This window comes from Macrobrachium rosenbergii, chromosome 22 (assembly GCF_040412425.1).
Source record: "Macrobrachium rosenbergii isolate ZJJX-2024 chromosome 22, ASM4041242v1, whole genome shotgun sequence".
NCBI lineage: Eukaryota > Metazoa > Arthropoda > Malacostraca > Decapoda > Palaemonidae > Macrobrachium > Macrobrachium rosenbergii.
The window spans coordinates 4985101-4995546 of record NC_089762.1 but is presented as its reverse complement, the minus strand read 5'-3'; the positions used below and the strand labels follow the sequence as shown (position 1 = coordinate 4995546).

The 10446-nt window shown below is 46.5% G+C and overlaps 1 protein-coding gene across 1 annotated transcript; it reads left to right on the top strand.

Moving 5' to 3' along the window:
* The first annotated feature begins 8114 nt into the window (after positions 1–8114).
* On the top strand, positions 8115–10125 carry LOC136850345 (zinc finger MYM-type protein 1-like). Its single transcript, XM_067123968.1, has 3 exons — positions 8115–8558; positions 8657–9316; positions 9358–10125. The coding sequence occupies exons 1-3, from the start codon at positions 8115–8117 to the stop codon at positions 10123–10125; spliced, it is 1872 nt and encodes a 623-aa protein (XP_066980069.1).
* The last annotated feature ends 321 nt before the right edge of the window (positions 10126–10446 follow it).

The window sequence follows — 10446 nt, the reverse complement described above, 5'->3', positions numbered from 1 at the left end:
TAAAGGGCTGCAAATTGGTATGTTGATCATCCACCCTCCAATCATCAAACATACCAAATTGCAGCCATCTAGCCTTAGTAGTTTTTATTTTATTTAAGGTTAGAGTTAGCCATAATCGTGCTTCTGGCAACGCAAGAACACAGGTCACCACTGCCGGCTGAGAGTTTTATTGGCCGCGGCTCATACAGCATTATACCGAGACCACCTAAAGATAGATCTGTTTTCGGTGGCCTTGATTATACGCTGTACAGAAAACTCGATTCTGCTGAAGAAACCGGCGCATTTTTTACTTTTTCATAATTTTTTGCATCGTAAATTAACAGATCTTGAAAGAATTCAGCAATTTTCGGATGTTTGTTAAAATTCTTACCACAGCCTTCGACTACGAATTACCTACGTAATTCTGGTTGAAAATGGAATGAAAACCTTAACATTTTTGATAATCACTATAGTGTTACAGCATGCAAAGAAACTTGCACAATTAATTCGAATAAATGGGATTCTTTAAACACCTCCATTTAGTGTCACGAGTCTGCAGAAAAAACCGCAATCGTAGGATAGACTGAAAGGTGCTGTCTGGAACTGGTTCTCCAAATTAGTTTCGGGTTCAGCTGCACAAAATGATTCTAGACTAAAAAGTCGTTAGGTATGAGATACATTAAAGGTATATTAATGACTCTTGAAGCAAAATACGTCTGAAACAGGGGCGTCATTTTGGGGGGGCAGTGAGGGGCGCTCGCCCCCTCCCCCAAGCTTTCTAGGGGGCCTCCAGATCAGCGATAGGAAAAAATCTGTATGTATATATATTTATATATATGATTATTATAAGGTCACTGTTCAGCCAACAAAGTTTCAAAAAAATATAAATAAGCTGAAGTGTAGAGAGGGATCAATTTAAATTGGTTATTTTTAACATGTTTGGAACAATATAAAGAATACATAACATATAATAGTTACCCATTAAAAATCTTAAGACAACGCAGTTTTCTTTAATTAAGAGCTGAGCCATCTAATCACTTTATTCACAAATAAATTAATGACCTGTCAGTCACAGTGTTTGATTGATAGTGGTCAATATTTTCATGCGTACTCTATTCTTTATTATTCATTTAATAATTGAATAAAACTTTTCACATGTCACGTTATGAAAATTTAAATCTCTACCGAATGCCATACTTTGTTGACACACGACTCCATGAACACCTCGAGTCCTCGACACACGCTCAAACCATTAGTTTTTTTGAGTTGGAGAGATTACGTCAACAGTGGATGATAATATTATAGTGAATAATATAATTTTCATCGTTTCAAAGCAGCTTCCAAGGTGAATTTAGTTTGTGAATGTCATGTGCAATGTTATTAAAAGGTATGTCAGCTGAACTAGGCAGAGTTCACTCACCATGCAGACAAACATGGGCCGTGGCCGTTCATGGCTCCGGCGGTGGAACACCTTCGGTCTACGTGACAGGTCAGTAGTCACTGCATAACACACATAGATCATAATGATGGTTATCAAAATTGTTATATCTTAATCTTTACTAGTACTACACCGAAGTATCTTTTAAAAGCAATTGACAATTTATAGGCTAAACGGTTATGGTTCATTGGCATTTGGCAAGTCTCTACATCAGTTACTTTTTAATATAATTTATTTTTAACAGTTACTTTTTAATATAATTTATTTTTAATTAAGTACTACGCCTAGGGAGTGCGCTTTTATTCAAATGAAGCCTTGCCCTTTTGAAATTCTGTGCAGGTACGCATTTAGGCCTATGACATGTCCAAAGAACTATTTTTCATATGCCGTTTTGTTGACATTTTTCTTTCCTCTTGTTTTGTTTTCTTCATTCTCTTTGTCTTTCAGTTTATTCTTCTATATCTCCTCTATCTCATTCACAACTATTATAACCTCATTTTCCTTCAATTTCTAATCTATTTACGCCTCATTTCAATAAGTTACAACAAAACACCATTTCGTGGCCTTTCGTATCCAGAAAGTTAAAAGTATTAATCTAACCTAACCTAAACTAACATTAAGCGTCATGTAACATAAATGGCATATTTGGTTTTGGTTTGGGATATCGATCTTTTAATCGTTTCAAGACTTTTGGAAGTGTAGTGTGCAATGTTCTATGTACAGTATATATAGATATAATGATATGGTTTTATTTTGTTTATATCACTAGATTGTGAAAGCAGTATGAGTGGTCGGCAGCATCCTTCAGGGGTCGAGAAGAGAAAAGCAGCAAAAAAAAAGCTGTAGAGGGGAAAAAACAAAAGAAACTTGATAATTTCTTCAAATTACAAAACCAAGCATTTGACAAAGTAAGCAAATTCTGTGTTTGCAGTTTGCAGCCTACCATAGGTCAGTACCTTTTTAAGAGGTGCAAAATAATGAGCAGGAGGACAGGTAACGCTAGTTTAATCGGAACGCAGGTCGCTTATAAACCGGCGTGCGAACGTCACACAGAGGAATACAATAGAATTTAGGTGACCCGAGGTCAGTTACTCTCGGTAATAATTACAATGGATAAATACAAGTATATAATGTAAAAAGTAAGTTCACAAGAATTGACATAACAACATTCTAACACATGTGCAAAAGAAGCAGATACAAATGAATTAGTAATAGATGCATATTTACACAGGAAAAATATAGCTAAATTCGCTTGACCCGATCCTGTAGGAGCGACATCGAAGAAAACAGGTGGTTCACCATAGAAAGCCCGCTCAGTGGGGACTTTACAAATACTCCCCCCCCCAAGACGTGGGTAACGTCTGATTTATACAGGTATCTGCTGGGCCGTTGGAGAGTGCCGCGGCTCCGCAAAGTCAGCTGGGGGTGCGGTGTGAGAGGGAGCGGCTGGCTGTGGTGCTGGCTGGTTGCTTTTGGGGGTGGCCACGCGACCTCCTTTTAGGGTGGCTCAGCTGCGGAGGCAACAGTTCTTGCGGAGGGCGCTGCGTGGTATCGTCTGCTGTTTCCTCCAACAGGGCGTCCTTCCCATGCAGGGCGAGGCGGGATGCTTTGGTGTTCCTCTTGAGCAGGCGGAAGGGCCCCTTGTAGGGCCTGGTTAGTGGAGGGCAGACGGCGTCATCCCTGACGAAGATGTGGATGGTGGAGGACAGGCCAGGAAGCGTGAAGGTTGCTAACCTATCGGTATATGTCCCCTGGCAGGGGGGCGAACTTCCTGACTATGTCACGGAGCCTCTGGACTGATGGGTTGTGACGATCTCCCATGATGAGTTCGCCCGGGACTGCGAGGGGCTCCCCATAGATTTTCTCTGCTGCGGACGGGTCGCCATTGGCTCTGGGGGCGGTTCTCAGTCCGAGGAGGACCCAAGGCAGTTGGTACCTCCAATCCTCAGCTGTGCAGCGGGCCATGAGGGACGCCCTCAGGGACCTGTGGAATCTCTCCACCAATCCGTTGGCTGCAGGGTTGTAGGCGGTGGTGGTGTGGTGAGAGGTCCCCAGCAGGCATGCCAGGGCGGGCCACAGCTCGGATAGGAAGGCCGGGCCCCTGTCGGTGGTTATGTGGTCCGGGACACCGAACCGGCTGATCCAGCTGGAGAGGAGGGACTCGGCGCACGCACTGGCGCTGGCTTTCAGCATGGGCATCGCTTCAGGCCACCTGGTTGAGCGGTCGACGATCGTCAGGAGGTATCTGGCCCTGCCTGATGGGGGAAGGGGGACTACCATGTCTACGTGTATGTGTCCAAACCGCCTCCCCGGCTGGGGAAACTCGCCTACCCCTGTTTCGGTGTGACGCCCTATCTTGCTGGTTTGGCACCGGATGCACTGTCTCGCCCAGGCCATCGTGTCCTGCATACCGTGCCAGACGAACTTCTCTGCCAGCAGCTTGGCCGTCGTCCTGCCGGAGGTTTGGGACAGCCCGTGGATGACATTGAACACCAGACGGTGGCGGGAGGTGGGTACCAGAGGGCGAGGCTGGCTGGTGCTTATGTCGCACAGCAGTTTTGGACCCCCAGGGGCGAGGGGCACGTCCTTCCACTTGAGGGACATGATGGCAGTGCGGTAGGCTGGAGTCTCTGGGTCGGTGCTCTGCTCCTGGGCGAGGTCCTCGTAGTTGATCCTGAGCTGCACCGCATTGAGTTCGATCCTGGAGAGGGCGTCTGCTACATGGTTCTTCCTGCTGGGGAGGTACTTGATTGTGCAGGTGAACTCAGCGATGGCCACGAGATGCCGCTGCTGCCTGGAAGACCATGCGTCCCCCTGCTTTGTGAAGGTGTGGACCAGCGGCTGGTGGTCCGTCCAGATTGTGAAGGGCGTACCCTCCAGGAGGAACTTGAAGTGACGTACCACCAGATACACTGCGCAGAGTTCCCTGTCGAATGTGCTGTAGCGGGCCTCCATTGGGCTGAACTTTTTGCTGAAGAAAGTGATGGGCTGGGGGGCTCCAGCGACGATCTGCTCCAGGACGGCCCTACAGGCGACGTTGCTGGTATCCGTCATCAACTGGAGGGGGGGCGTTGGGGTCCTGGTGGGCCAAGGCAGTTACCTCGGCGAGGTCAGCCTTCGTCAGGGAGAAGGCCTGCTGCTGGTCGGGTCCCCAAACTAAGGACTTCGGCTGGCCCTTCAGGATCTCCATCAGGGGGGCCATGGTGTGTGCGACCCCGGGGATGAACCTTCTGTAGTAGTTGACCATCCCAAGGAATTCTTGTACGGCCTTGACGGAGGTAGGGGTGGGGAACCTGGTGACAGCTGCCACCTTTGATGCTAGTGGACAGACGCCCTCCAGGGATATCTTGTGGCCCAGGAGGCCAGCTTTTTCAACGCCGAAGGTGCATTTGTCGAACCTGACGACGAGGCCGTTCTCCTGCAGGCGCTGCAGGACCGTCCGGATGTGTCGCATGTGCTCTTTGGGGGATCTGGAAAAAATTAGAATATTGTCCACGTAACAGACGCAGAAGTTCAGGTCCCCCAGGATGCTGTCCATCAGTGTCTGGAAGGTTGCCCCCGCGTTCCTCAGGCCGAAGGTGGAGAAGGCGAAGATGTAAGACCCAAAGGGCGTGATGATGGCGGTTTTGGGGATATCCTCTGGAGCAACTGGTACCTGGAAGTAAGATTTCAATAGGTCTAGTTTAGAGAATATTTTGGCCCGTGAAAGGAGGCCGTGAGATCTTGCATGTTTGATAGGGGGTAGTGATCTGGTTCAGTTGCGAGGTTGAGCCGACTGTAGTCGCTGCAGGGTCTCCAGGAGCCGTCCGGTTTCTGCACCATGTGGAGGGGAGAGGCCCACAGGCTGGAGGCCTTCTTGCACATGCCCATTCACTCCATCTCGGCGAAAGCGTCCTTGGCCTCCTGAAGGCGCTGAGGGGGAAGCCTCCGGAACTTTGCATGTGTTGGGGGCCCCTTCATCTTAATGTGGTGGTAGATTCCGTGCTTTGCCGGGGCCCCGGGTACCTAGCACAGTTCGGGCTTGAAAATGTTGGGGAACTCCTTCAGCAGCTGGGCATACTGGTGTGGGGCGACGGAGCAGATGGTAGGCACGCTGGGTCCCGGCACCAGGGGGAGAGACTGGCAGGAGTCGGTGTCTAATAGACGCTTGCGACCGATGTCGACTGCCAGTCCAAAGTGGGCGAGGAAATCAGCGCCCAGGAGTGGGGTCCTCGCCCACGACAATGAAGTTCCACGTATATCTCTGGCCAAGGATGAAGATCGACAGGAGCCTGGTGCCGTAGAAGAGGATGGGGGACCTGTTGGCGGCCGTCAGGAAGGCAGCCGGGTCCGGCGGGCGTTTGCGTTCTCTCTAGATGGCGGGAACACTGATCGAACGGCCCTGGTGTCGACCAACATCATCCTGCTGGAGATGGTGTCGCGGACATAGAAGCCTAATGGTTTTGGGCTCCTGGGTTCCTCTGCTGCCATGCAGCCTGTTCTGTTGGGCGCCGCTGCCTCCGTTTTTTGGATGGGCGAAAGAGCAGGGGGGTTGGCAGTTCCGGGCATCCTTGCCATTCCACTGGTGGTAGTAGCAAGGCCCCGGTGGGTTTTTCTTGTGGTGGTATGCTGGCTGTCTCCTGGTGATGGCGCTTATCTCCTCCTCCACATTATCCTCCAGCTGGAGGGAACTGATGGGATGTGCGGCCGTGGATGCCCCCTTCGCTGCCCTTGCAGAGTCTGTCAGCCGCTGCGCCGTCCTGATCAGGTCCTCGAGCGGCATTGTGTAAGGGTTGAGGATCTTGGTTCTGACCTCCAGGAGGAGCTGATGGAGGAGTATCTCCCTTGATAGGCTAATCTCCGACTACTGCCTACCGCTGCTGTCCGTCTCGGGAAGGTGAGGAGGTCCTGGATCACGCCCCAAGTCTCCAGGATGTTCTGGTCATGCCGAGGGTTGTTGACGAGGTCAAGGGCGCGGGCGGCCCTCTTGGAGACCGTCAGGGATCAGATCTCGATGAGAGAGGTTTTTAGATGCTAGTAGGTGACGGGGTGTGCGGCAGACACCCATGGGACGAGCTTTCTGTAGACCTCCTCCGGGAGGGCATTGATCACAGCGTCGGCTTGCAGCACCCCGTCAGTAAGTTCCGCCAGTCTGAACTGCCCCTCGACCCTGTAGAGCCATGATGATGGGTTGCTGTGTGTGAAGGGCGGCAGCTTTATGGCGAGGGCAGATTTAGTCTGTGCCATCAGGACGGGCAGCGCACTGGGCACGGGGCATGGAGGAGCACGTGAGCCTTGGCGCAGGCTGGTTGTGCGCGAGGGAGATATCTGAGTCCGCGAAGTTCGCAGTTAACTATATGTGGGAGGGAATGTCCGTGTCCAAACTCACTATTGTCCTCTTAGAGTGGGTTACTCAATTCAGTACGCACTTGGGAGCGCTCCGTGTGGGTCGGCTAATGACGCTGGTGATTTGCCAACGAGAGTCAGCACACCCGAACGCTGGTTAAAGCACCGTGTTTAGTCCGTTAGGGGCGTGGGGTAGTTCATGGAGCCAAAACTAGGTCGCCATATGAGTCCGCTAATGGCTCCAGGAACCACTCCGGGGTCACCACTTTAAGAGGTGCAAAATAATGAGCAGGAGGACAGGTACTGCTAGTTTATTCAGAACGCAGGTCGCTTATAAAATGGTGTGCAGACGTCACACAGAGGAATACAATAGAATTTAGGTGACCCGGGGTCAATTACTCTCAGTAATAATTACCATGGATAAATACAAGTAATGTAAAAAGTAAGTTCACAAGAATTGACATAACATTCTAACACATGTGCAAAGGAAGCAGATACAAATGAATTAGTGATAGATACATATTTACACAGGAAAAATGTGGCTAATTTCGCTTGACCCAATCCTGTCAGAGCGATATAGAAGAAAACGGGTGGTTCACCATAGAAAACCCGCTTAGCGTGGACTTTACACCTTTTACTCACCCAGTGGGGACTTTACACCTTTTACTCACCCATATCACCCCTCCCTCTCCCATCTATATATAGAGGCGGGAACGGGACAGGAATGTGGGTGGGAATGGGGGACAGGAAGGGAAAGAGCCCCTGTTGATCAGGACTCAGATATAGTGACTACTCCAGCCCCTGTTCAGGACTCAGATAAAGCCACTACTTCAGCCCCTGTTCAGGATTCAGATAAGGCCACTACTCCAGCCCCTGTTCAGGATTCAGATAAGGCCACTACTCCAGCCCCTGTTCAGGATTCAGATAAAGCCACTACTTCAGTCTCCCTGTTCAGGATTCAGATAAGGCCACTACTCCAGCCCCTGTTCAGGATTCAGATAAAGCCACTACTTCAGCCCTGTTCATGATTCAGATAAAGCCGCTACTCCAGCCCCTGTTCATGATTCAGATAAAGCCACTACTCCAGCCCCTGTTCAGGTTTCAGATAAAGCCACTACATCAGACCCTGTTCAGGATTCAAATAATATTCTTTTTGATAAACCAGAGGTTGTATTTGATCATACTGTCGTGCCAACTGAAAAACAGGGAGGATCACACACACAGATTAATCTAGTTACTGATATATTTGCTTCCCCATATGATCAACCCAGTCAACCTAAACTGCCAAACTACCCAAGCAGTCCAAACAACCGAAAATTTCGAAGTATCTATTTAGATAAGTTTCCTTGGTTAGAGCACTCAGTTGTGCAAGATGCTTGTTACTGCTTTCCATGGTGATGGACTAGGTAGGAGACCATTTATTGATATTGGATCAAAGAAATGGAAAGATATTAGCACTCTGCTTAAGCAACACCAGGCTAGCGAGAGACACATTAACTGTATGGTAGCTTGGTCTAATTTCAAAGGTATTCAGTCAGGTTCCACCCAATCTGTAGCATCATCTTTATCTTCTGTCAGGCAACAGGAGATTGAGGAAAACAGGGAACATGTAAAACTTCTTTTGAAAGTTGCTGCTTTACTGGGAAGGCAAGGATTGTCTTTTCATGGTCATAAGGAGGGTGATAATGCATTAAATTCAGGAAATTTTATAGAAACTCTGGAGCTCATTGCAGGATCTAATCCTTCTCTAAAGAAAAAGTTAGATAGACGATGTGGCCATTACACTAGTCCTCAGTATCAGAATGACTTAATATCAGTTATTGGAACTCATATCAAACACATAATATGCACGGAAGCACAATCAGCTAAATTTTTTCTGTTATGGTTGATGAGACAAACGACGTGTCAAAAAAGGAACAGTTGGCTATTCTTGTTAGGTACTTTAGTGAAGGAGTTGTGAAGGAACGTGTCATTGGTACATATCACATGGAAAATGTTGATGCAGCCAGTTTAGCTGATTTTATATATAAGGAGATAGAACAATCTGGTTTAATTTGGTCAAATTATGTGGCACAGTGCTATGATGGGGCAAGTGTCTTGAGTGGATGCTTTAGTGGCGTTCAGGCACGACTACGAGATAAAATTCCCCAAGCAGTGTACATACATTGCCATGCCCACAGGCTTAATTTAGTACTGGGTGGCTGTGTAAAGAATATCAGTGGTCTCTCTTCATTCTTTTCAGTTATTAACACACTGTACACATTTATAACTAACAGTAATACAAGGTACCAACTTTTCATAGAGGCACAGAAAGCAGAAGACCTGCAAATTTTGACATTAGAAAGACCTGCTATCACAAGATGGTCTTACTATTATCGGTCAGTTGCAAAGGTTAAGCTTCGTTATGGAAGTTTGTTAGCGGTGCTTTACAAAGTTGAAGAGAGTTCTGATTCAGAAGCTGCAGCTGAAGCAAGTGGACCCTACAAACATTTGCTGTCTTTCAAGTTTGTAGTAAATCTTCATGTAGCAGAACAAGTCATGAGAGTTACCAACAGCTTGTCAGACCAGCTACAAGCAAGGAATTATTGCTATCTGAAGCTTGCTCTCTCATACAGTCAACTATTAAGGAACTACAGGTCTTGAGAACAGATGAAGGTTTCTCTGATATCTTTGACAAGGCTAAGATTTTTTCTGCTGCATATGAGGTTGATACAAACTTGAAGGACTCCAGTCAAGTAGGTAGACCCAAGAGGATCCAAAAAATCTCATCCAAGTTAAAATACTTTTTAAATGGTTCAACTGTAGGAATAAGTGAGGACAATACAAGTCTTGCTCCTGAGGTATTGTTCAAAAGAATCTATTTTGACATATTAGATAGATTTCTCTCTGAGATGGATAGTAGATTCACTCATAATATGCCACTGATAGCAGCGATGAATGCACTTGAATGTAATTTTAACGACTTTTTAAATGATAAGAAACTGTCTGCCATAGTAGAGTTTTATAAGGATATACACATAGATGAAATCCTTCTAAATGCTCAAAATTCTGTAGCAAAGAGTCACTTTCTAACTAAGAATGAAAAGCCTACGAATTTGTTTGAATTGTATGATGAACTTAAACCATTAGATTGTGCCTACTCAGAAATTCTTAAAATTGTTAAAATTCTCATCACCATTCCAGTAACTACTGCCAGCAATGAACGACTGTTTTCAGTGCTTAGTTTAGTTAAAACCTATCTACGAACTACCGTGAAAAATGAGCGCTTGAATGACTTGCTTCTCATGGCCTCAGAAAAGGAGCTTGCTAAAAATCTTAACTATGACATACTGGTTAATAATTTTGCAAAATTAAGATCAAGGCGGTATCCACTAATGCAGTAGATAATACCTGAAATGCATGAAGCATATGTTTATTTTAAAATTTCCTTAGCGGAACCTTGTTAAAATTATGCACCATTTTATCTCTACACTTGTTCCCCAAGCTTAAGATCTTCCTGTTCACATCAACTTTTCTTGTTTTCCTGAATGACCCTTGCGTAGGTAGTGAGCTACATATAATGTAACATGTTAAATTGCAGATATTCTAGGACCAATACTGTGGTTTATAACTTGATTTGTTTAGAAATTTCCACTACCTTTTCATCTTCATCTATTATCTCAAAATTTGATGTAGGTACAGAATTTTTTAAGGGATAAAAACCT

Coding starts and splice junctions, on each gene's coding strand:
- LOC136850345 (XM_067123968.1), top strand. CDS start 8,115: ATGCTTGTTACTGCTTTCCATGGTGATGGACTAGGTAGGAGACCATTT. Junction 8,559..8,656: donor ATCAGAATGACTTAATATCA/GTTATTGGAACT, acceptor GTGTCAAAAAAG/GAACAGTTGGCTATTCTTGT. Junction 9,317..9,357: donor GCTTGTCAGACCAGCTACAA/GCAAGGAATTAT, acceptor TCTCTCATACAG/TCAACTATTAAGGAACTACA.